At 36.0% G+C, this 26,922-nt stretch overlaps 3 protein-coding genes and 1 non-coding gene across 5 annotated transcripts; 2 read left to right on the plus strand and 2 right to left on the minus strand.

Annotated features, from left to right (window-relative positions):
• Positions 1–712: 712 nt before the first annotated feature.
• LOC111809160 (zinc finger CCCH domain-containing protein 15) lies at positions 713–3,781 on the minus strand. Of its 2 annotated transcripts, none has more exons than XM_023695535.2 (3): positions 3,680–3,781; positions 2,442–3,157; positions 713–1,460 (listed from the first exon to the last, which is right to left on the minus strand). In XM_023695535.2, exons 2-3 carry the CDS (start codon positions 3,150–3,152, stop codon positions 1,128–1,130), a joined length of 1,044 nt encoding a protein of 347 aa, XP_023551303.1. In that variant the 5' UTR covers positions 3,153–3,157; positions 3,680–3,781; the 3' UTR covers positions 713–1,127. The 2 variants fall into 2 exon arrangements, with proteins under 2 accessions (XP_023551303.1, XP_023551300.1); XM_023695532.2 differs by having other exon boundaries at positions 713–1,463.
• Positions 3,782–9,384: 5,603 nt separating this feature from the next.
• Positions 9,385–10,036, minus strand: LOC111808720 (uncharacterized). Its single transcript, XM_023694869.2, has one exon. The coding sequence runs from the start codon at positions 10,034–10,036 to the stop codon at positions 9,635–9,637; it is 402 nt and encodes a 133-aa protein (XP_023550637.1). The 3' UTR covers positions 9,385–9,634.
• Positions 10,037–12,659: 2,623 nt separating this feature from the next.
• Positions 12,660–25,601, plus strand: LOC111808492 (uncharacterized). Its single transcript, XM_023694497.2, has 10 exons — positions 12,660–13,046; positions 13,186–13,263; positions 14,093–14,800; positions 14,985–15,087; positions 16,219–16,319; positions 16,495–16,669; positions 19,370–19,540; positions 19,636–19,698; positions 24,835–24,872; positions 24,977–25,601. The coding sequence occupies exons 1-10, from the start codon at positions 12,774–12,776 to the stop codon at positions 25,034–25,036; spliced, it is 1,770 nt and encodes a 589-aa protein (XP_023550265.2). The 5' UTR covers positions 12,660–12,773; the 3' UTR covers positions 25,037–25,601.
• Positions 20,954–21,089, plus strand: LOC111780755 (small nucleolar RNA Z247). The gene has a single exon (XR_002812898.1). It is a non-coding gene; the product is annotated as a small nucleolar RNA Z247 (small nucleolar RNA).
• Positions 25,602–26,922: the final 1,321 nt, after the last annotated feature.

Raw genomic sequence — 26,922 nt, forward strand, 5'->3', positions numbered from 1 at the left:
TGGAAAAGAGTAGTTTGAAGAGTTTTTATGTACACAGCAAAGAAATACTGTTAAAACTTTGATTGTGGACTCTGAAAGCTCGTCATCATCTACTTCAAATCGCCCACAGAATTTCAGGTTAAGACTTTCCTACTTTACAAAACTCTACGACTATTAGATATGATCCACAATCCAAATATATGCAAATTAATCAAGTAAAAAGAGCAATTGAGGGGAGAGATACTCCAAATAGAAAAACTTTGAGCAGTTATGCTCTTCAATTTTCTTTGTTGTTATAAATAGAACATACCTAACAATTCTACTAAATAAAACACTAATAATTTTCTTAATTATCCTAAAATTCATCGAGTTAATAATAATAATTTTTTTTTCGTTTTTTTTTGTTGTAAAGTCAAGCTTGTTAACGAACACTGTCTGTTTTTTATTTATTTATTATTATTTTTTTTTTATGAATTCAGAGCCATTGATTGCTAAAAAAAGAACTCAAATAGCTAGTTACACAGTTCAAGATCTGGAACATTTGAGAGAGAGGACATATTTTATCCATGCTTCAAATAATGCAAGTACCAAAACGTGTATGTTTTTTTATATACTAATTTCATTCTAGTAACAATTTTTTTTTTTTTTTTATTAAAATTTTGACTTAGCTTTTTAAAAATATTGGTAAAAAGTGGAAAGCAAAATTTAAATTATGAATTTTGGTCTGAAGCACTTCCCAAAAAGTGATTCAATTATCATTCCTAAAATGCATATAGCAACCAATGAAATCAACAGAGTATCCTCAGAAAGGGTATGTATGGCCTTTACATACAGTATGTGCTCTGCTTAAAGGCATAGGCAATCAGCAGCTACAGAGTTTCAAACTTGGGAGTATGGAAGAACAAAAAATAACAGCAAAATGTAGCACAAGGGCATGACTCTCTCTTCCTACGCTCTCCCGATCATCGAGGCCTCAATATCTACCAGACCAAACTAACTTGTCTCTAATGGTTTTATATATTTGTTCTTACTTTGTCTTTTTTTACTTATATGGGATATTATTTACCTCTCTCATTTGAGGCTTACAAACAAACAAATCATTATTCTTATATGTTCAATTATGGATCAGTTTGGTAAGAAAACAATATTCACCTGTCGAGCTTGGGGGCGGTCCTGCAGGTGGGCTTGAGCGGCCCCATGAGCCTTTCCTGGTCAGTGAGAGCATGGCGGAAGTGGCAGCGGTGACCGTAAGGGCAGACAACTCCGGCAAGGACCATACGGCAGACCTCCGTCTTGTACCGGGGGTGGCGGATGACGGGGCGGAGCTCCTCTATTCCATGGGCGAATTGGCAGTGGTCTCCATAAGGGCAGCTACCTGTTTCCTGCCATTTGTTACAGAGCTCGGTTTTGAACATGCCCTGGTTGTACACCTCCAGCTCTAGTGGCTTTTCCTCTTCTTTCACTCCTTGAACGTACACCTTCTGCTGTATTTTCAGAACAAGACACCATTTGTTCTATCAAATTTGACCATCTTATCAAAAGTCATGAAAATGCACCAATGTCTAAATAGGCTCTAGCCAGCACGTAGGTATTACACAGCATTTCGTCTAAATTATAAATGCTATTGAGTTCAAACCATGAGTAAACAATTCAAACCTCTAATCAATTCAATAACTAAATCTAGAAATGGAAGACTATTTCCAAATCATGCCTTCTCAATTTTGATAGAATCCGTTCTAAACGAAATCAACCTGTTTAATAAAGAAAATAAATTTGCTAAGGAACAGACTAGAAGAAGAAAAAACTTGACCGCTAAGCATAACAAAGATGAAGAACAAATTAACACATTCAACCTATGTGATTCAATGTTAACCAAAAACAAACAAGAGTGCACACTTGACCAATGCATACTGGGACTAGAAAAAAGAAAACGAATAATTGCAATAAGAAAAAGTTGACTGCACCCGTTTAAAAAAGGATGAAAGAAAAAGGAATAAATTTAGCCTATGTCTCAATAGTAACTACAATAAATAGGATTGGCGACAAATCACAATGGTAATAAATTCTCTGCTTTCAACTGTGCTTAACTACCTAAAACTACCAACATGTGCTTCTATTTAAGGTCTAATAAATATAGTAAGAAAGGGATAACTTCAAATTTAAATCAAGAAATATATGCAATAAAAAGAAACGAAAAAATTCACAGCCCAAAAAAGTTACTCTCAATTCCGGCATTTTATGTACATGTAATATCTTTGTTTATTCAGTTCTAACTACAGTTTTCCTCCCACGTAACTAGTGACTTTCTTCTTCCTAATGCTATCAGATTTGTAATCACGTGATTAAATGTGATTAAAATTAATTCATTCAGATACTATTAAAGCGCAAAATTATACTTCGACGAAACATAACTTTTCTTGAATGAGAATGGCAATCTTGTAAAATAAATAACGTGTCATTACCGTAACCTTGACAGGACTTGCAGTTCTGGGCCGAGATGAGACGCGGACCTTTCCGCCCTGGCTACTGCCGCCTTGAGCCATCTTCAAGTATCCATTGGATCTCACGGAGATGCTCTTCGGGAGCGAAAACCTCTCCACCTCAACGCCCTCTACCCTTCCACCCTCCATTACGCTCGTCGGACTCTCATCGGAAATATCTTCCCATGTCGAACTGCTTGCCCCTTTCTCCGCGACACTGAGTCCGCGGAATCCCTCCACAAAATTAAACGGAGGAGTTTGATCGGAGGAGCCGTACTGTTTCTGAACCGAAGCGTGGATCAGGAGACTCAGGTGTTTGCTAAGCTCGTGGTTAATACTTCTAAGGTGAATATTCTCTTGTCGAAGAGCATCGGCTTCTTCGGTTGCTTCCCGAAGATGAGTGAGACAGAGGCTATGACGATTAACCATTTCTTGGTGATCTTGAACAACGCAGGTTTGATAGAGGTGGTTGTTTATCGATTTTGAAGCGGAGATTGAATCCGTGTGAGTAGAGTCACCATAGAGAGTCGATGGAAGAGAGACAGGCACGGATTGCTTTGGAGCAAAGATTGAGGAATTATAGAGGGAAGCATAAACGTTGTTTGTTTGAAGCTGCGATTTCAGTTGCGACGACGATGACATAGTGGTCCCAGCAGCAATAGTATTAGACGCAGAAGTAGTGCTCTTGTGCATTTCAACTGCAAATTACGGTGCGCATTTATCAAAATTCTCAAAAATCACGTCCGCGAAATTTCTTCAATAACAGTAAACGAAGCAACATCAAATACAACCACGAATTCAAACACTAGATCATTTCGATTATCCGATCTCTAACCTTCAAAAAGAAAGATTACAGATCATTTTCTTCCCGATCTCGCACTTATATAAACATGCAACCAACAAACAGCTCTGGATTCTCTTCCATCAATTCCACAAAAACAAGAAAATAAAAACAGAAATAAGACGAACACAGAAAAAAATCGAAAGCAATCATTCAAGAAACAAACTAGTTAAATAAATGATCGATCAAGAATATTTTCCACAATTAACATACTTCAGTAGAAATCGAAATAGTTTCAGAACATACAAAAAGAAAACCTCAGGGATAGAAGATCAAATAACTTGAAATACTAATTAATGAAAGTGATAATTAAACAGAGGAAAAGGTAGCATCCATTAATGTGATAATTAATCCGAAGAAAGATGAATGAAGAACTCACCTGAATCGGCGAAGAAGGCGCAGGAGGAAGAGAGAGCGAGATGAGAAATGGAGAAGACGAAGTGATTTTATAGGAGGAAGATTTGGGGGATTTGGAAATGGAGGGAAAACAGAGCCAAAACCAGAGAGGAAAATAATAATAATATAATAATAGATAATAAATTTAAAAAGAAAATAATATTAATAAATCGAACCGGTTCTCGAGAAAACTGTTTTTCTAACAGAAATGTTTTTCTCCAATTCGTTTGAACCGGCCCAATCTGGTTTGGTTCGGTTTGGTTTCCATAGGCTATTTATTTATTTTGGGTATAAAATTATTATTATTAAAAAATTAACTTTAAATTATTAAAAATATATGATGGGTCAAATTTAATAGCATATTCATACAAGAGGCATTAAAATCCGTTTATTTATTTATTTTATTCCAACTTTACTAAATTACAAATTTAGTGACAAAAATTGATATTATGTTATTTGTAATTAGATTATTAAAATAAATTAAAATTAGAAATTAAATATTGGCCGTCCGATTAAATTGATGATGATTAGATTTTGGTTGGAGGGTGAGGAAATGGGAATCAGTGGAGAGAGGGAACATGACAATCAAATGTAAGTCGTTATGCGTCGCTGAAGAAACTCGCACGACCGAACCGGTACAAAAATCTATACCAATTTACTTTAATGCCCTCACCTTTCATTCTAATTACCATCCTACCTCTCTCATTTCCATTTATCATTTAAAATATTCTTTTTTTTTTTCTATTTTAAATTTAGTCTTTATATTTTGTCCTTAATTTTGATTTATAATTTAATAATTTAATGTTAATTTTTATTGGGATTAGTTTAATAATCATGGTTTTCACGTGAATATATTTTCAAATTGTTTATAAAAATAATACTATATTTAATAAAAATCCGCGTAGCTCTGATACTATGTTAGGATATTGTCCACTTTAAACATAAACTCCCATGGCTTTCATGGCTTTGCTTTGGACTTCCCCAAAAATCCTCATTCTAATGGAGATAGTATTCGTCACTTATGAACCCATAATCTTCCACTAAATTAATCAATGTGGGACTCACTCCCAATAATCTTCAACATAGGAGAACGTGGGTTGGGTTCGGTCACATTTGATATTAAATTATTTGTAGAAAAGCAAAATTGAAAAATTGAGGAATTTTGGGGGCCGGTTGCGGTTAGAGAAGCGCATTTGATGATGAGATTATGTTGCTTCAATTATAAGCTTAAAAGAGAAGGATTAATTTGGTGGTTATTATTTTTTATTTTTAAGAAAAAACAAATTAAATTTATTTTCTTTTAACAGTAGATTAAGAAATAAGCTAAATCAGGAAAATAATTGGGAGTTTGATTATTATTATTATTATTATTATTATTATTATTTTTGGGAGATAAAATGGAGTTTGCTTATGTATTACGACTTTAACAAACTTACAATGTTTTTCTTTCCCTTTTCTTTAGATCCCACGTCCAAATCCCACATCAAATTTGTTCGGTGAAACTCCCGGTTCATTCAATCATCTCGTTTTTCAGTATTGACTTACCTTTTTTTTTTTTTCCTTTCAATAATCGGGTATTCGACTTCGATATTGTAACGATCCAGATCCACCGCTGACAGATATTGTCTTCTTTGGGCTTTCCCTTCCGGGCTTCCCTCAAGGCTTTAAAACGCGTCTGCTTGGGAAAGGTTTCCACACTCTTATAAATAGTGATTTGTTCTCCTCCCAACCAATGTGGGACATCACAGATACTCAATGCATATGGGGTCGATATACTTTTAAGTTGTTAAGGAATATTAGAGTTGTTCAAAAATTGGATTTAGTTGTAAAATTCTCGGACGAACCGAGTTTTTGGTTGGGTTAGTTTGAATTGTTCGAATTATTTATTTAAATTTTTGTTTTTAATAAAAATAAGACGTTAGCTCGTAAAACATTCATTTATTTACTTCAAAACATAAATCAAATTTTATATATATTTTGAAAAATTAACTTCATTAAAAAATTATTTGAAAAAGTTGTTGAAGAATAATTAAAAAAAATAATAGGGGAAATAAAATAAAATTATTTATAAGAACAAAAAAAATATGGGAATTTTATTTATTTATTTAAAAAAAATGTTTTGTTTTCTTATTCTTTAAGCTCCAAACACCCAACTAATCCCTACCTTCAATGCAATATCCATCCTTTTCCATTAGGGGGTTGTTACCAAAAACATTCATAATGCTTCCAAAATTATCAAATTTCGAATAAAATCTATTTAATCAGATTCGATTTATAGTATTATTATTATTATTTGTCCGTTCAAACAGATTGGATTGAATTAAGTTGAGTTTACATAATCGTTTATAGTGTTCCGAGTGTAGCAGGAAAAGAAATTGTATGTGAGAAGATCAGGTCTGTTGTGGACTGGAAAGTGCCGAAGAAGGAGAGAGCAGGCATATAACGACCAAGATCCACCATTAGCGTATATTGTCCTCTTTGGGTTTTCCCTTTCGGGCTTCCTCTCAAGGCTTTAAAACACGTTTGCTAGGGAAAGGTTTCCACACCCTTATAAATGGTGGTTTGTTCTCCTCCCCAACCAATGTGGGACATCACAATCCACCCCTCTTCGGGGCCCAGCGTCCTCGCTAGCACTCGTTCATTTATCCAATCGATGTGGGACCGCCCCCAAATCCACCCCATTTGGGGCCTAGCGTCCTTACTGACACACCGCCTCATGTCTACCCCCCTTCAAGGAACAGCGAGAAGGCCGGCACATCAGCCGGTGACTAGCTCTGAGACCATTTATAACGACCCAGATCCACCGCAGCAGATATTAACCTCTTTGGGCTTTTTCCACACCCTTATAAATGGTGGTTTGTTCTCCTCCCGAACCAACGAAGGGCATCACAAGGCAATTGTGGTGAGGATGCTCAAAGCCATTTTAGATACAACAAGACAACTCAGAATGAGTAGAAAGTTGCCACAACCTAGGGTGGGGTTGCTTTCTAGTCGACCAAATTATATTTTTTTAGATCAAAACTAATTATTTGGGTCGTAAGCTTTTTCAACCAAAACAATTTGAATCTAATTGGTTCTAACCATAAATTTTTTGAATTTAATTAACTCAGACCATTTATTCATAATTAAGTGATACGGATGGTCGAATTTTATGAACGTCCGTCAAATAACTTAAAATTAGAAATAAAGAGATTTTTGATGTTTGGTTTGGTTTTCATTTTCAGAAGGGTTTGGGCATGCTAATCCATGTAATTGGTTGTTGGTAAGAGGTTAAGATATCTGCATGGACACAGCTAGCTAAAATTGATCAATAAACAATTTAATTGCTTATAGTTATGGTTTGTATTATTCAAAAATTTAAATTAAATACTTTAATTCAAACTCGGTGTAATACGTTACTAAAATTTTAATTTTTTGATGAATAATTTCTTAAAATCTGTTTTTTGATTCAAAATCGAAGTACGGTAGTATCTGTTCTTGATCTAATCATGGAATAGATGAAATAAATAAATAAATTTTTATTTAAGATATAATATTATAATTGTCACTCGAATTATAATGCAGAAATACTTGGTACCACAGCTAATTGTTATAATTTATTTTGTAATATCCAAATTTAATATTTTTTAAAAAAATTGAAGATAGAAAAGAAAATTAAATTGGAGATGAAATGTAGAAATGAAATTGTTAAATTAAAAATGGAAATGAAATAAAGAAAATAGAGGAAAACACATTTAAAAATGGAATTAAAAAAAAAATAGAGGATAAAATTCAAAAATATATTTAATAAAGATAGTAACATTAAAACGTTAGTAGATAACTTATAAGATGACAATGTACGATTTCCGTCCATATTGTTGATTCAAACGGACATCAAGAACTTATTTCAATCAACCAATTTAAGTTCAACTATAAGCATGTTTATGTGATAGTCAAGTATATATTTGATTTATGAGTAATTATGAATAGATTTGTAACGGTTACAAATAATAATAATAATAATAATAATAATAAAAATTATCAGTCGCCGACAATCCTGAGAATTTCGACAAGTCAACAGAATTTTTGGTCGACCTCTCCCAAGGACACGTTCGTCCCCCTCTCATTAAGTCCAACTACCTCGTTCTGTCCACAAAAACATACAACACAGAAACATCGAAAACGAGAGGGAAGGAAAGAGAAAAGGAGACGAATGGTCGCAAAACTCCATGACACCGTTGTATAGTGTAGATAACGCCATGGAAGAAAGGACTAACGAGCTAGGGAACACTTTGATTTGGAAAATTGAGATTGTGCAAAAACCTTAATTGGTCTGAAGACACTGACGGTGGTTTGAGAATGAAATTATTAGATCAGTCTTAGTAGAATTGTTAATCTCTGTATCTTGTTGGTAGATCATGACCCCTTGTCTCTCAAGCACTTGACTTCATTGCTTGAACAACAGTCTTACAATGGTCTCAAATATGTGTGGCAACATGTCTTTCGAACAGAAACATAACCAAAGAAAACCATACATCAAACTTATAGAAAGAGCCGAACCGGGAAAAGAATCTATAGGTATCCAAGTTGCGGACACTATTGTTTTGTCTCGGTCTACTATTGCGATTAGTTATAATAATAATTTTTGCATTAATTATCAACCTATGAACTACAAGGAAAAACATAAGAATAAGCACATTCTATCCCTTGAGAGCCCAGTTGGATTGTACTTTGGAGGAAAGATATTAACTGATGACATTGAAGAAATAAATCGGGAGAAGTGAGTTAAATATTACTCCGAACCTACCAAGTTTGGATATTAAAAAATTGATGAGAATTGTGGGAAGTTTGCTACCATAGGAGGGGGTGTTCGAACATCTGACTTGAACTTTCCAAATGTCTCCAAAACGACTTGGGAGGTAGCTTTTTTTAACGTATTTGATGAAACTCAAGTCCCAAATAATCTTCTTGATGTAACTCAACCGCTAGATTTGACTGCTTTCAAAATTGAATACCAAAAAGTATTGGAATGTAGTGGTACATCAAAAGAGATTCAGTCGATAACAAGAGATATTACTTTACCCGATTCAACCAACTTGGAGAATGTTGCTATCGATTTTCTTGACGGGGAACAGGAACCTCTTCGAGCTTTTGAAAATGAAGGGAACCAACGATTATCAGAATATACTCTTCTCTTAAATGTATTAGAAGATGATTGGGTGTTTGTCTGAATAATTGTCAGGTTGGACTCTGTTACTATTGAGTATTTTGTTAGGGGGATGGAAATGACACGGTGTCGTTCATCTTGACCATCACAAAGACCATGTGATTAACTCCGGCCTTGACATACATAAGACTATGTTCCACTGGCTCTTTTGTCTCTTCCACTCTCTTTTGGAGAGCAAACCATGTTCCACTAACAATATTGCTGTTTCTACCGTCCATACTCAACTTCTGAATTCATTCCAAGTTGTGCTTGGAAGGCCTATAGTACTGTCTTCTATAGGCACTCAGATACATGATGGGCCCCCTTGCATATGAAGCAAGACGAAGGGTCTTGATTGTGACTTAGACGGTTCTAGGTGTGAAGTCCCCGCCATGGAGTCCTACCTCTCTGTTGGGAGGACTCCTATTCCTCTTCGATACCTTTGAGTTTGTCACTTTTCCCACCTCTAAGAGAGTTCGTCAGTAATTCAAGTTTGGTTTCAAGATTAAAAATTAATAACTTAGTAAAAATGAGAGTAGAAGGATAAAATAAAAAGAGGCAACATAAGCTTGAACTTGACTTGCATTTCATTCCCATAGAGAACTTGATGTGTCTTTTAAGTAAGATCAAGAGCTTCTTACAAATCCTTTCCCCTTGTAGGAATGTTAGAAACACAACAAAAAAAACAAAACCCAAAATGAAAAAAAAACATCCTTATTCCCATCAAAACATACATTTGAATCACATCCTTGTCTATGCTACGGTCAAGTTCTTGGAAGCAGCAAGTTTGTTATACATTTCCAACACCAACTTGGCGTCAACTTGTTCCCCACCACAATAAACCAAAGACACTTGATTACCAAGTTTTGGTATCCTCTTCCCATTTCCAAAGCCTCCAATGGCATACATATTCCCCACATTATTCGCGACCCTCGTCATCATCTTTACATATGCGTCGTGGAACCTCGCTAAAACTTTCAATGGGGATGCCATTTTCAACCGTAGTTTCGGAGCTCGTCGTCTCATCCGCCATAGTCGCCCGAGATGGAAGCTCCTTGATCTTGGAGCGCCCGTGCCGCTTCCTAGTCTTTGGTATCTTCTTCTTCTCCATAGCCTCTTCAAGCTTAGAGCTGATGGGGTTGCTATAATATCCATTTTGGGAGTGGGTTTGAGAGAGGGAGGGAGAGAGTTTATATAGTGGTGGCTAAGCTTCAAAGCTTTAAAAAAAATGGTGGAGTTCATGATGGGATGTGTTTGGGGGACTTGGTCAAATAATTGTAAATGGTGGAGTGACAAACCTTCAATCCAATTCAATTTATAATAAAATCAATTATTAATAGATAGATGTTACTAATCAGACCCTAAAAATAGACCGTCAGTCTCAATCGCAATATGCTTGTAATCTTAAGTTGTTTTTCGATGGTAATAGAAGTCATTGACACCTTTGATGTTTTTCAAACTCGAAGGGCTGCCTCCCAAGGTGGTGTTTTTGGTTCATACATAAATTGACTAAGTATACAAGCTAAATACACTATGTCAAACTTAGTAACGGTTAAATTTAATCTGTCAATCAACGCTATGTATTTACTTGGATCATTCAACTCCCCTTCTCTTATTAAAGAAAGTTTCAGATCGTCTGATTTTCGATAATAAATACGTCATTGCCTAGGCTTAGAATCAAATAAGTGCGTGGAAATGGTAGGGTAAAAAACAAGATTATAAAATTTAAAGATTTTACCATTTATTACAAATTCGTATCAATTCGGAGAACTTAGAAAAACGAGACGTACTCTCAAGTTTATTTATTTATTTAGTGCGATAGTTATTTATTTATTTATTTATTGCTAGGTTTAATAGTTTTACCATTTTTGTTACATATACTAACAAATTTTAATAAAAAGAATTTAAAAAATCAAAATATGTATTTAATGAATTTTCAATTTGAAATATTCTTGTTTTCTATTTATTATTATTATTATTATTATATCTTATCTTTGAATAATTCATACTAAAAATTTGACACGACCCACAAAGTTTTCTAATAAATTAAGAGTTCCAAAACTATATTTTTTGTATTTATTTATTTCAATTTTAAAAAAAGAACATCGGGTCAAAGTATACTATGATACCATTTTATTAATATTTTATTTTCTATTAATATTTTTGGACCTTTGAATTTGGATCTGATTTAATTAATTTATTTATTAATTTTCCAATACAAAATATTCCACACAATTTAGTCATAGTGATTCATAATTTAGCCGTCGATGATAAGGTCATCCGAATAACCATAAATTTCATTTGTTAGTTCTTATTGTGCTTACTACAAATTTCAGACTCGTATGCAAGATTCGTTCGATCAAGTACGACATATCTACTAAACTCTTTGATGACCTGAAATAGCATACAACCCAACGATTAAGAATACTCATTATTTCTAACCTAGCACACAACACGTCGATCAAGGGTTCCACGGAGAATAGTAGACTAAGAATATTCATCCACATCTCATACCATATTTAGCTGTCAATTTCTAACATGTTCACCGTGTATGATGATCATTGTAATTTAAATATTTATCAAATTAAGCTCCTAATCACACCGTTAACATGCTCACGTATGTAAATATAACAAGTTTAAACTTGTTTAAGAGTTCCAATAAGCTACTTTTCTTTGATGATGCTCGTTATTCCTTCTTAACAAAATCAACCTCCTATTACGAGTTGAATAACTCTAGTCCTTTACTATTTGACACATTTATGAGTTTCTCACCTTAATCTACATCTAGTTCGGGTTTCAATAGAACAATCCTCAGAACTCGATTCAACACAGAGAAAAGTTGAATTTCGACTTTGTAGCCAGATATTTCTATGAATTCCGTTTGACAAGATTATAAAAGGCATTTCTCACTCATGCGAAACAAAGGATAAACTCTTATAGTTAGATGTTCATAACTCGCTCAAGATTGATATCAGTTACTAAACTACCTATGTCAATATTGTTACTAATATAACATACTCAACCTTAAAATGTTAATCATAACCCATGTGTCATGGAGCCAAAAGAAATAATAAAAAAAAGAGATAAGAGGTTTTGGTCACGAGAGTTACGACACAATGCGGTCACAACTCATTGAAAAAATCACTATTGACACGATCACGTGGCTAGAGTATTATATGCTTCAACTATAGGTAATCTTCCACGATTGCTACTCATATGACCTGAGAGCTCGACCAATCTTAACTACATAATCCAACCTCTAAAAGTTAGTTGAGTTAGATTTATTTTCTGTTTCGGTTGGGTTGCGTTTTCGAAAAATCGAAAATTCAAGTCGATTCGCAAGTTGACATTTTTTTGGTCGGGTCAACTTGACCAACCTGACCAACCCAACTTTATCCTACTCTTAAGATTATTATAAATATTAAAAGAATATTTCAAGATGGCAAAATAATTTAATTTTGTTTAATCTTGCAATTATTTGGGCTTATAAACGGTATAAAATGATAAATAACCTTTTCTACCATAGAGACTCGGTAAATTTAATTTACTGAGGGAGGTAAGTAAATAAGATTACTTCGTTTTTTTAATCTTCCTTCTACCGAGTTAAAATGGATTAGAACGATGGTATTCCGTGTTGGCTGCTGGGAGGCCACGTGTACACAGTAGAGGAAGTCCACGTCAACTTGATTCTTAACGTGAAAAGGCGGCCATCTAAAGTCTCTATCTCTTTTTGGCCATAAAAAAAAGAAAAAAGAAAAAAAAAAAAAAAAAAGAATTAAGGAAAACACAGACTCGTCTTCATTTTATTGTTCTTTTACTCGACAAGAAAAATATAAAATAGCGCATTGGTCGGTGACGTCACTCCGCATCCCTCGCGCAACCGTCTCCGGCGATGGCGACGGTACAATCCGATCTTCTCTCTGCTTATCACATCGCATCCTCCACGTTCAGCTCCTTCTCCTCCAATCTCAAGTTCCAGCGAACTGCCGCTGTTCCAGGTAAACTTCGCTTCCCGTGCTTCAAGTTGAGAGCATTCTCCACTGGTGCTGCTGCTGTGAGAGTTCCTGATAAGCAGTCGATTTGTACGGCTGATGAACTTCATTATGTCTCTGTTCCGAATTCCGACTGGAGGCTTGCACTCTGGCGCTACCATCCCTCCCCTCAGGTCGTTTCTAATTCCTTTCGAACTCTTCGAGACTTGAGATGAGAACTTGCGGTTTTTTATTTGTGGATTTTGATTTACTATGTGAGTAAGTAGGCGCTTAGGTTTGAATTGTTTTTTTGTGTGATGCGCGATTGAACAGGCGCCTCCGAGGAATCATCCGATGTTGTTATTATCCGGAGTTGGGACTAATGCCATTGGTTATGATCTCGCTCCTGAGGTAAATTTTTTTGTGCTAAGAATTGTAGCTGTATTCATAAGTGGTTTTGGTTTTTATGGTCTTTTCTGATTTGTAAATGCTCTATGGTTGCTATGCCATTAATGTAGATTACTATATTAATACGTTCTCCTGCGAATTGATATAACATCCAAGCCAAGAAGATTTTTTGGAGCTTTAAATTTATTTGGTTCCTTGCGGAATTATATTTCTCACTCTACTTAGTGGTTGATGCCCTTCTCTTGCTGCTTGCTGCTTGCTTCTTTAACGGAAAGCAAACGTATCAAACACTTCCATCTGTCGCAAAATTTGTTTAGCTAAAGTGTAGTAGCATAGTTAGTAATGTATGATGTTGTTGCAGACAAATCCATTTTAAAATAAGAATCTTAGGTTGGATAATTATAAAAGAAAACACGACCAGAAAGTGCTAGGTAACTAAATTTTGAAACTCACTGTACTTCGATTGGGTTTTTCATTGTCAACAAACTTTTCTGTTCTCCTTGTAAGCCAAAAATTCCTGTAGATTCAACATCACTGTCAATTTCACTATCTACTTTTACATGTTTTTTCAGACAACTTTGAAACTTTGTTCCCTGGTTTTGTATCAGGCATTTGCGTTTAATGCCAGGTTCTCTCTTCTCCTCTGTTGTCTATTTTCATTCTTTGTGCATACTGGTCATATTCTCATGCTATGAAAAGTTGCAAAGTCATGTTTTTCTTGATCCATCAGATTGTCTGTGCTAATGTTTTCAAAGATGACAACAATGATTTTTTCAGCCTTGTTGGATTGACATAGGATCCTTTCTTTCATGTACTGTTTTCATATTGGCAGTGTTCTTTTGCACGGTACATGTCTGGCCAGGGGTATGATACATGGATTCTAGAAGTTCGAGGCGCAGGATTGAGCTTGCAGGAACCAAATTTGAAAGAAATTGAACATTCAGCTAAAGTTAAATCTGAGAAAATGGAAGCAGTCTCTGAGAGCAAAATTAATGGATCTTTATATGTGGCAGTAGAGTCCACAAAAGATTTTAATGAACTTGCAAAATCAGAAAGTGGCATCAATGGGAAAGAATCAGACTTTTCTATTGTTGAAGAAGAAGATTTCATAGGAATAACAACAATTTGGGATGAGTCGAGTTTGGTTTCAGAGTTAACAGAAACTTTTATGCGTCTGTCAGAACGGTTATCTGGCTTTCTTAGTGAAGGTCAATCAAGGATTATGTCTGCTAAACTATTTGATCAAATTTCAAAACTTTTAGTTAATTCGCAATTATCTGAACGTTTTAATGAGGTGAGGGGAGGGCTTTCGAATTTGTTGGAAACAGGACAGACCTCAGTCATTGGTAGCCAGATCAGGGATTTGAGTCAAAGGCTTGTAGAGATTATTGAAGACGGTCAACGATCTGTTTCACCTCCATTGTTCAATTTGCAAGATCGGTTTTCTTCAACGATTGAAGATTTTCAGAAACAACTTGATTTAATTGTAAAGTATGACTGGGACTTTGATCATCACCTGCTGGAGGATATACCTACTGCGGTGAGGTGACATTTTATCTTGTTGAAATGGTCATTTGTAGTCATTCTGTCACTAAATGTGGCTAGTTTCTGAAATGAACTTGAACTTTTTAGATCTCACCGATATCATCTTAGATTTTAAATAAATAAATGTGAAGTTGCTTAATGGTCACCGAGATTTAAAATTTGTTGACTTCCATTTGCAGATTGATTATATCAGAGCTATATGCAAGCCAAAGGATGGTAAATTGCTTGCTGTTGGGCACTCAATGGGTGGTATCTTGCTTTATGCAAAACTTTCTCGTTATGGTAAGTCTTGTACTTTTTCGTGCATTTCATCTTTCTGTGACTAAATGCTATATTTATGAATACTTTGTTTTACCCTCAAAAGTTATTGTGCTTTATCTTTTATTTTATGCAAATGTTGCACCCTTACCTCTCTCCCTCCCTTCTGTCTCTCTCTAACACGCATGCCTTCATGTACTCTAAACTCTCTTTGGTATTCAGCCCTTTTTAGTTGGTTATCCTTCGATGTGCTTTATAAATTACTACTATGAACAATTTTCATACTAGCCTACCTGCATGTAAAGCAAGACTATAATTGTTGGCCAAGATCATTTATAAACATTATCTCTACATACTAAAGATGCTAGCATATGAAACACAGATTAGATGTTAAGGTTCAAGCAGACAATGGAAGTGCCATTAATCATTTGGCAGATGGAACGATTAATAAGAATTGGTATAACTGTTTGTCCATTTTCATGGTTGCAGAAGAAAAGTAAAATGGGACCTTCTTCAAAGTAAACAAAGGAATGGGAAGGAAAGGTCTTAATGACATTATTATATCCCCTTTTGTGATGAAGATTTTGATCCATTAAAAATCTTTAGTCTAGAGCTTCGTTCTTTTATCAAATTCTTTTCTAAACTATTGACTCTTTTGAGTGTTGTTTGCATTACATTTTTGTTGATATTCGTGCATATAATGAGGATGAGCACAGGATGACTGCTTCTCTTATGCCTCATTTGATATGATTGAAGTATTTTGTGGTGTTTATTTGTGAAATTCTTAAACTTACTAGATGTATATCTTAAGTTTTTGCGGTCAGTTAAGCTAAGTTTTTATATTTTACCTGTTGTAAGATGTGTGATTTTATTATCATTGGTGTTCTTCAATTTTAGCATTTGCTAGGTTGTTCCTATCCCTTAACAATCTTTAATACGTGTAATTTCATTCATCAATGAAATCCCACTTTTTCTTTCTAGAAAAAAAAAAAAAAAAAAAAAAAAAAAAGAAAAGAAAAGAAAAGATCTTTAATATGTAATTTACTTATGTTGGGTAGAAATTTTCATTTACTGTGCATTGCTACCCTACTTTCTTTTTTTCTTTCTGTTATCTGGAATGAGAAATTTCTTATACATTTATATGTTCTTTTATAGGTTTTGAAGGACGAGACCCCAGATTGGCTGCTATTGTTACTATGGCGTCATCCCTTGACTATACTTCTTCAAATTCAGCCCTGAAATTGCTATTGCCCCTTGTGAGTGAAGCTAGCTAAAATGTTTTCAACTGAGTAACTAGCAAACGTCTTTTGACCCATAAATTTTTAATGGTAGCAAATATCTTTGATTGAGTCTTTATTTTTGTTAATTCAACACTTCAACAATCCATGAATTTCTTGATTATGCATTAATATTACTGTATTTGGGTTACAGGCAGATCCTGCACAGGCTCTTAATGTTCCAGTTGTTCCATTAGGAGCTCTACTATCAGCTTCATATCCTCTTTCATCGTGTCCTCCTTATGCCTTGTCTTGGCTAAATAATCTTATCTCGGCAGAAGATATGATGCATCCTGAAATGTTAAAGAAACTCGTCTTGAACAACTTCTGTAAGTGATCCTTCTTAAATTGTTCTCCTTAGTGAGATTCCATTAGCTTTTATTTAGAAAAATCGTCTATGATGATATCACATGCATGAAGTTTCTTAATTTATCTTCTTGTAGCATGAATGCTTTAATGCATGCTTTTGTTGTGTGGTATTGCTTACAACTTATCCCTTGCAACTGGTCTATCAAGTGGAAGCAAGGAGGCCTTTCATTTATGGTTTCTTTAAAGGAGGAAGAAAAAAAAAAAAAAAAAAAAAAACTAGTAAAGAGATTCCACCTTGATATATTGAATTGACAAGGTGTATTATTTGCTAAAAAGGAAAAAAGATAGATAGTTCCAAAGTAGTTCTTGAGCTTAGTTGATCTACTAAAAAGATGGTGGGGATATTAAGTTGCTAATTACATTAAGTTGAGCTTAGCTTCCACATCAGAGTCCATGGAGGAGGAGGAGAGGAGAAGGATGAGAAGTCAGAGAAAGGAGAGGGAGATGGAGGAAAGAGAGAGCAATATATATGCAGTTTTCCACTACAATTAAAACTGCCTTATTAACTTAATTGAATCCACAACTTAATCATCAAATTATATTTCCATAGGTCAGATATGAATCAGTTTAATTAAATTAGAGGACTAATTAGAACTATTTTTCAAATTTCAGAGACTACAACCTAATAGAAATCAAAACCATCTCATAGAGCATAAGTGGAATTTTTATAGAAAATCGATTTTGAAACCTCAACGACCAAATAGTCTATTTTTCATGATTCTGATTCCTAGTTTGAGGGACATTAGGGATATGATCAGTGAGATTTTCTTCATTTCCCTTTTCATGAAAAGGGTTGGTTCTTATGGTGGTGTGCTTTATTGTAGGATCTTTGTATGCCCTTTCATCAAAGATATATCATTGATGAATGAAATGACCACCAATTGTGGAACAAGATGAGAAACCAATTTTGGTGCATTGATAGAATGGAATTACAAGATAGGGAGGATAGCCCAAAGAGCCCATATGCCAAGGTAGTTAAAAAGGGGTTCCAGTTAGCACATAGAAAAGAAGCTGTAAAAATTGGTAGGAGCATAAAATTTACTCCAAGAGATGAACTTAATACCAAAAACCCTTGATGTACCCGGGTGTGGCCTTGGGACAAGTTGGGTGACCCTGAGTGTAGGGGAGCAAAGCTTCAACTCCTAGTTATCAAAAAAAAAAAAAAAAAAAAAAGAAAAGAAAGAATAACGAACAATAATAAAATTGACTCCAAAATAAACTAAAAATTAGGTGACTGAAGAATTTCCAATCGGATTTTGACTTCCTGTTGAAGACTGTCATTCCTATCAAGACGTAGAATACCCAACTGGAACCCTACCGAGATTAAGTTAAGCTGAAGATTTCCTTCTCGATCAAGGTATATGGAGAGTAGGCTTCTCACATATGGACCTGTTTGGGCTGGCAGCCAATCGAGTAATGCCAGAAGGCAATTCTAGAGGTGAGATGCAAAAGTGCAGTGGTTAATTAGAGATGGTCCCGAGTCTAAGCATCCTTTTTACAAAAGGAGAGCATACCAGATAATAGAGCTGCAAAGGGACTTCTTTTCTCGTCGACATCATGGATGTTGATGCTACTCTGTGAGATTTCCCACAGGAATAATCTAAATCTTATTTGGGAATTTTTTACTGTTCCACCACTCCATCGATAAGATTTCTCCCCAAATTATATCGCCATGCTTCCAGTCTTAGACCTCATCCCAGCAAAGCCTGAACAACCACTGTTCTACCTTGTCTATCTGTACAATTTCTCCTCAAATTGTACCCCCATGCTTCTAGTTGAAGACCTCATCCCAGCAAAGCCTGAGAAACCACTGTTCCACCTCTCTATAAGTAAGATTTATGCTCAAATTATATCCCCGTGCTTCCAGTCGTATACCTCTTCCCAGCAAATCCTGAATGCTCCAATTCCTATTCATTCCGGGACAAAGCACACACATTGATGAACAGAACACACAAAGAGGAGCATCTATGAAATAGATTTGGAAGTAAATTTTATTTTTATGCAACTATTGTTGGTGGGATGTTTTTATTTTTATACAACTATTGTTGGTGGGATGTCGGAAGTGAGGAAATTGGATAAGGACCGAGGTAATATTGATAATATAGTTCTTGGATCATTTACAAGGTTCTTTTTTTTGGGTAAAATAATCCTCAAGTTCATTTTGATGAAGTTTTATTCTTGAGTTAAAGTGTATGGAAATGGCTGTTTCTTTCTTTCTTTTTTTTTCTTTTTTTTTTTTTTCTTTTTTTCAAAAAAAAGCAACCGTGTTTGGAAATCAGTTTTTTATGCGTAAAGAGGGCAGAAACGGAAACATCTAGTCGTTCTAAGAGTCTTGCTGATACTTGAATAAGGATTGAACATGGGTTATTATAACGCAAGTCAATTATTAAGGATTTATTATTGTAAAAACCATGGCAGCTCCTTGGCATGTTCGATGTATTTTTGAAGTCTGTTTGACACCAAGAAATTTATATATTCTCACTGCAAGTTTAAGTAATGTTAAAAAAAAATGTTGGGAAAATATGCCTGATTTTCATTTCAGTTGTTGAAACTTTAGTTCACTGGAGAACCAAATCTGGCCAAAAACTCCATCTATCTACTATTGTTGTTTTCTCGTGCTCATAATACAACTATCAAGTCAAGTTCATCTATGAATGCAGGTACCATTCCCGCTAAACTCATCATACAACTTACTACTGCTTTTCGAGAGGATGGTTTACGAGACAGAAGTAATACCTTTTTTTACAAGGACCATATACATAAATGTAACATACCAGTCTTAGCGCTGGCTGGAGATCAGGATCTAATTTGTCCACCTGTAGCTGTAGAAGGTACATTCATTGAGCACTGATGTGCAATATAATTTTCTTATCTTCATAATTATAAGATCTTTTCCATCTTGCTTATGGTGATTCCAATGACGCAGCAACTGCAAAGCTTATTCCTGAGCACCTGGTTACCTATAAGTGTTTTGGAGAACCAGGAGGTCCACATTGTTAGAATTGGTCAATCCATTAGAATAGCTTGAAGTTAGTCATGCCATAAGAATAGGCTTACTTCGTTAGTTTCCTATGAAATCGGATCTATTAGTTAATCTTTTGCCAATATAAATAGAATATGTCCTCAATAGTGTGAGGCACAGTTTTGCATAAACTTGATATGGTATCAGAGCCATGCCCTAAACTTAGTCGTGCCAATAGATTGATAAATCCTCAAATCCTCAAATATCGAACAAAGAACTCCTAAAGAAAAGGAGCCAAGCCCCTCCTCGAAGGCAGTCAAAAATGACTAAGACTCCAAAGGAGTCGAGCCTCGATTAAGGGGAGGCGCACTTTGTTCGAGGGGAGGTGTTGGATGATGGAAGTCCCACATCGACTAATTTAGGGAATGATCATGGGTTTATAAGTGAGGAATACTAACTCCATTGGTATGAGGCCTTTTGGGGAAGCCCAAAGCAAAGCCATGAGAGCTTATGCTCAAAGTGGACAATATCATACCATTGTGGAGAGTCGTGTTCGTCTAACATGTTGGATGATGGAAGTCCCACATCGACTAATTTAGGGAATGATCATGGGTTTATAAGTGAGGAATACTAACTCCATTGGTATGAGGCCTTTTGGGGAAGCCCAAAGCAAAGCCATGAGAGCTTATGCTCAAAGTGGACAATATCATACCATTGTGGAGAGTCGTGTTCGTCTAATATGGTATCAGAGCCGAAATAAGATCCACGAGATCCATAGCCTCTGCTGTTAGACATGTCAATCCCAAACAACACAATGTCTTCTCCGTCGATCAGTCAGGTGATTAGTGTTAAGCTTACACAAGAAAATTATCTACTGTGGTCCACCCAAATCCTTCCCTACTTGCGTAGCCAAAACCTTGTTGGTTTTGTGGATGGATCCATGCCTGCACCAAGCCAGACGATCGCCGTTGAACCAAATGAAGAAACAGGGAATCGCAAAATTATCATCAACCCTGAGTTCACAGTCTGGTACCCCCAGGACCAGCTGGTACTCAGCCTCATCAACTCATCAGTCACTGAGGAGGTTCTCAGCACGATGGTTGGAATCACCACTGCACGAGAAGCCTGGATTACGCTGGAGCGACAATTTGCTTCCACATCTCGAGCAAGAGCAATGCAGATCCGTATGGAACTCTCTACTATCCAGAAAAAGGACATGACAATTGCTGACTACTTTCGTAAAGTAAAACATCTTGGTGATACACTTGCTGCCATTGGCAAGCGAATAGAGGATGAAGAACTCATCGCCTACATGCTGCAAGGACTTGGTCCAGATTATGATCCTCTAGTCACAAGCATTACAACCAGAACAGATGTATACACTGTCAGCGACGTGTATGCTCACATGCTGAGCTATGAGATGCGGCACTTGCGTAAGGGTACATTTGAGCAACTTTCATCTGCTAACAATGTCAATAGGATATCCATTCGTGGAGGTGCCAATGGAGGTCGAGGTAGTCGCGGTCGTAGTCGTCAGTTAAATAGTGGTCATGGACAATCAAGGCGTACTGTGAACAATCCTGGACGTCAACCATCAAAGACACAAAGCAGCTCAGGCATTGTCTGTCAGATTTGTGGTAAGCCCAATCACGATGCTTTGCAATGCTGGCACAGATTTGATCAGGCATATCAAGCCGAAAATAATCTCAAACAAGCAGCTTTGGCAACCAGTGGATACACTAGTGACACAAACTGGTATGTTGACACTGGAGCCACAGATCATATCACCAATGACCTAGAGAGGCTTACCACCAGAGAACGCTACACTGGCACCGACCAAATTCAGGTTGCAAATGGCGCAGGTTTGTCTATCTCTCATATTGGGAATTCATTAATTTCTGGTTCATCTCTTGTTCTGAAACATATCCTATATGTTCCTAAAATCAATAAGCACCTAATTTCAGTACAAAGACTAGCATCTGATAATAATGCTGTTGTAGAATTTCACCCAAACTATTTTTTGGTTAAGGACCGAGTCACGAAGAAACTCCTGCTCCACGGTAGATGTAAGAATGGCCTATACGTTCTACCGCATAATTTCAGTCAAGCCTTGCTGACAGCCAAACTTTCGAAAGAACAATGGCACAGAAGGCTAGGGCACCCTGCATCTCCAATTACCATTAGAATTCTACAAGATAATAATTTAGCTATAGATACTAATATTCCCTCTTCCTCAATTTGTAATGCTTGTCAATTAGGGAAAGCACATCAATTGCCATTTGGTTCTTCTCAGCATGTATCTACAGCACCCCTTCAATTAATTCACACTGATGTATGGGGTCCATCCATTGCGTCAGTAAATAATTCCAAATATTATGTTTCCTTTGTTGATGATTTTAGTCGTTATGTTTGGATTTACTTTCTGAGATGCAAATCTGATGTTGAGTCTGTGTTCCTTCAATTTCAAAAACATGTTGAAACTATGCTAAATACCAAAATTCGCTCCGTCCAATCAGATTGGGGGGGTGAATACCATCGGTTACACAATTATTTCAAATCCACAGGCATTGAACATCATATCTCCTGTCCTCACACACACCAGCAGAATGGGTTAGTCGAAAGAAAACACAGACACATTGTAGAAACTGGCCTTGCTTTACTCGCTCAAGCCAACATGCCTCTATCCTACTGGGATGAAGCTTTCAACACAGCTTGCTTTCTTATAAATAGAATGCCCAGCCGAACCATACAACAAGACACACCACTTCATAAATTGTTTGGTAAAAGTCCAGACTACTCCATGCTTAGGGTGTTTGGCTGTGCTTGCTGGCCTAATTTAAGGCCTTACAACAACAAGAAACTGAGTTTCAGAACTACTAGATGTATATTCTTGGGTTATAGTTCTTCTCATAAGGGATATAAATGCTTAAATAGAAGTACAGGACGTATTTACATCTCTAGAGACGTGGTTTTCGATGAAAATATTTTTCCTTTTGAAGAATCTAAGCCACCAAACAAAACCACAAATCCACATCATCCTGTTCTACTTCCAGCCTTAGCCAAACTTGCTAGTTTTTACACTGAAAATGCTCTTACAGATATTGAACCAGTTGTTAGTAATTCCCATATGAATGATGGTCAAACTGATAATATTGCTAGTGACAACTTGTCTGGTGTCAGCTTATCTTCTGCAGATAATACAAGAAGTTCAGAGGAAATTGCAGAATATGAAGCTGAGAGCAGTTCGATCAATGCTCAAAACCAAACTCATGAACATGTGTCTGATCAACCAACTGAAGCAGCTAGTCAACATCCAATGCGAACAAGGTTGAGAAATAACATTGTACAAGCTAAACAATTCACTGATGGAACTATCAGATATTCAGAAACCTCAAGAAAATTCGCAAGCGCTGTAACTATCACAACTCCGATCATAGAGACTGCTACTGAACCTCGAAACCTGCAGGAAGCCATGCAACATCCAAGATGGAGAGGAGCAATGAATGATGAGCTCTCAGCGCTAAAACGAAATGCCACTTGGGATCTAGTTCCACCCAAACCTGGAATAAATCTCATTGATAGTAAATGGGTGTATAAAGTGAAAAGAAAAGCAGATGGGTCAGTTGAAAGATTAAAAGCAAGATTAGTTGCCAAAGGATTCAAGCAAAGATTTGGTGTTGATTACACTGATACTTTTAGCCCTGTGATCAAACCGTCAACAATCAGGGTCATTCTTTCGCTAGCAGTAACCAAGGGCTGGAATATGAGACAAGTTGATATCCAAAATGCATTTTTGCATGGAATTCTGAAAGAGGAAGTGTACATGCGACAACCACCAGGATTTCAAGACTCAGCCAAACCAAAGAATTACATATGCAAGCTCAAGAAAGCCCTTTATGGCCTGAAACAAGCCCCAAAAGCTTGGCATTCAAGGTTGACTGGAAAACTTATTGAGTTAGGCTTCAAGGCTTCAGTAGCTGATTCATCTCTTTTTATTCTCAAAAACAGAGAGATAACTATCTATATGCTCATCTATGTTGATGATATAATTATTGTGAGCTCCTCTGATCAAGCAACCGAAAGGTTGATTCAGAAATTGAAAATAGATTTTGCAGTAAAAGATTTGGGTGGTCTTGAGTATTTTCTGGGTATTGAAGTCAAGAAAACACGAGATGGTATCATACTGTCACAGAGACGATATGCCTTAGATTTGTTGAAAAGAGTAAACATGGAAAAATGCAAACCTATGTCTACACCAATGGGTTCTGCTGAAAAATTATTCAGAGAACAAGGAATACCCTTATCAGCTGAAGAACAATTCAAATACAGAAGTACAGTGGGAGCACTACAATATTTGACAATGACTAGGCCTGATTTGGCATTTGCTGTCAATAAAGTGTGTCAATATCTTCATACACCTACTGATGCTCATTGGGGTGCTGTGAAGAGAATTCTTCGTTATGTTAAAGGCACACTAGCATTAGGAGTGAAAATTCAGAAATCAACCATGATGTTGTCGGGGTTTTCTGATGCTGATTGGGCTGGTTGTCCCGATGATCGACGTTCAACTAGCGGCTTTGCTGTATTTCTTGGAGCAAATCTAATCTCATGGAGTTCCAGAAAACAGGCTACAGTGTCAAGATCAAGCACCGAAGCAGAATACAAGGCCATTGCGAATCTTACTGCAGAAATGATTTGGATCAAGTCATTACTGAAGGAACTGGGCGTGTATCAATCAAAGGCTCCTCGCCTCTGGTGTGACAACCTCGGAGCTACATATTTAACTTCAAATCCAGTATTTCATGCTAGAACGAAACATATTGAAGTTGATTTTCATTTTGTTCGAGAACAAGTAGCACGTAAAGCAATGGAAGTTCGGTTCATTTCATCAAGTGATCAAGTAGCTGATATCCTGACAAAACCACTGTCTAAAACTCCTTTTACTACACATTGTAACAATCTCAACATGTACAAGACTTGTTGGGATTGAAGGGGACTGTTAGAATTGGTCAATCCATTAGAATAGCTTGAAGTTAGTCATGCCATAAGAATAGGCTTACTTCGTTAGTTTCCTATGAAATCGGATCTATTAGTTAATCTTTTGCCAATATAAATAGAATATGTCCTCAATAGTGTGAGGCACAGTTTTGCATAAACTTGATACACATTACGCTCATTATGATTTAGTTGGGGGCCGGCTGGTATTATTTTCTTTCCCTTTCTTTTATTCACTCTCATGGACTTTGCTGTCGATTCAAGTTTTCTATTTGATGTTGCCATTATTCACTTCCCCCAAAATATGCAGGCAGCTGAACAGGTGTACCCATGTATCATCGAATTTTTTAGCCAGCATGATGCAATTTGATTATCCACTCATCAATAAATTTTCTTCTTGCTTGATTTGATCAAATGTAACACGTCCTTATCCCGGTTTCGAGCCGATGCTGGTTACCATTCCTGCATGTCTGGAGATCATAATTTTTCTTGCAGAATGAATGTTGAAGATTCTGCGTAAATCTTGGTGCTGGATTGAAGATTATGTGCAAAGAGGGTTTCGAAGATTTTGAGGACTCTTTTTTCATGAAAGGTTCATTGACCGAGGCTGAATCCAGGTCTCCTCCTTAGTCTGTTTTCTACGAAAATGAATAGTGGAAAAGGTCAAGGTAATCTAATGTACCAGTTCCGGATCACACAAGATAACACATAGTATAGAGCATGAATGTTTATCGTTATATACATATAGAGATTTGAAACCAGGATATTTAAAGACTGAACATGAAATATATTTATTTTATCAAGCAAATGTAACACATCTAGTATGCTGTAAAGACTGAATAGAGAACCATATTTATTTTTTACTTAATGTATTATATCATTTATTGCTTGAAGAACTTATAGAGCTCACAAGAAACTTGTAAGTTCCTATCTCAGGAGTGCCTCCTCAGGGGGTCGCAGTGATTTATGACAAAGAGCTTGAACTAGATAGCAATTTCTGTTTTTATAGCCATACTTCTTGGTTTGCATATCGGTCATTAGATTGTGTGTCAACGTGAGTAAAAAGAGTTCAAGCGGGTGATGATGGATCACCAATCTTGCTTAGCAGCAGACCTAACCTAGCTATGACCTGTTTTAGTGTTAATTCTCATTGTCCTGGTTTTCTTATTTTGAAAAGTTCATAGCTTCCTGGCTAATCTAGTGTGGTGTGGAACATATGATTCTGATATTCTTTTTGGCCGATTTGATACCAAGTGAAAATAGGTAACTTTTTAGCTGAATGTGGCTTCTAGGCATTGTTCTTCTCGATGGATGTTTGGAACTGATTTCAAATTATCAAATAGGTGATAATTTTTGTTGATTATGCTTATGTTGACGACCTAAAAAAGATTAAATGGGTGGTATTAAAATCTTTCAACTCAGAATCGAAGGATAAAAGATGCATCTACTCTCGAATTACCTAAAGCATAAGTTTCCATTCGATGACGCCACTTGCTGTTGTTGATGGTCATTGCAGCAGCACTGATGCCAATCAAATGCTTCAAAGTGGAACAAAACAGGTTGGTTCGAGTTTATATGTCGACTGGATAAGCACCGCTTAAAGGCGACACATAAGTCAGTCATTATTAGATGTCTCTTTTAGGACCATTATGAGATGACGAGATGCCCAAAATAGAGCAACTTAATGTCTAGACATTCATTATCATCTTCAAAGGTTGAGGGTTTGAACCCTAACGGAGTATATGTCACTTACTATCATCCTAATACTCATGTTGGGTTAGGTTACCCTCTTGTAATTGTTGAACTAAAAATTGAATTATAGAAAAAAATATGAAAATTTGTCATTGATTTAAAAGTACTCTAAATTTCGATGTTTTCTATTTATATTCTCGTCTCTTAGAAAGAGTCGCTAAACGATCGGACGGTGCAGGTAGGGTAAGGTGGGTGATACCATTGAGATTGTGGCCTATCTTCTTAATCGCGTGTTAAATGAAATTCATACTTTTGAAATTCATATTACATAATTAAAATGTCTGAGTTCATATCAATTGATGATTCAATTACAGTCCACTATATTTCAAATACAAATTCAATACCAATTCATAAACATGTTTATTTCTTCTAAAATCTACTAAAAATAACAAAATAATCCTAGGGAAACTATGAAGAATTTTAATTCATAAATCATGTAATCTAAATTATAATTTTATTGGACTCAAATAATTTAATAATTCATAATTTATTAAAAAAAAATAA

Source organism: Cucurbita pepo, chromosome 13 (genome assembly GCF_057944985.1).
Source record: "Cucurbita pepo subsp. pepo isolate OVF chromosome 13, ASM5794498v1, whole genome shotgun sequence".
Classification (NCBI taxonomy): domain Eukaryota; kingdom Viridiplantae; phylum Streptophyta; class Magnoliopsida; order Cucurbitales; family Cucurbitaceae; genus Cucurbita; species Cucurbita pepo.

What these genes read in the sequence shown, in the direction of transcription:
- LOC111809160 (XM_023695532.2), bottom strand. Translation starts at nt 3,152, where the DNA reads ATGCACAAGAGCACTACTTCTGCGTCTAATACTATTGCTGCTGGGACC. An exon ending in CAAGTCCTGTCAAGGTTACG is followed by an intron (nt 1,464 to 2,441) that starts GTAATGACACGT and finishes CTGAAAATACAG; the next exon opens with CAGAAGGTGTACGTTCAAGG.
- LOC111808720 (XM_023694869.2), bottom strand. Translation starts at nt 10,036, where the DNA reads ATGGATATTATAGCAACCCCATCAGCTCTAAGCTTGAAGAGGCTATGG.
- LOC111808492 (XM_023694497.2), top strand. Translation starts at nt 12,774, where the DNA reads ATGGCGACGGTACAATCCGATCTTCTCTCTGCTTATCACATCGCATCC. An exon ending in TGAAATTGCTATTGCCCCTT is followed by an intron (nt 16,320 to 16,494) that starts GTGAGTGAAGCT and finishes TTTGGGTTACAG; the next exon opens with GCAGATCCTGCACAGGCTCT. An exon ending in TCCACCTGTAGCTGTAGAAG is followed by an intron (nt 19,541 to 19,635) that starts GTACATTCATTG and finishes CCAATGACGCAG; the next exon opens with CAACTGCAAAGCTTATTCCT.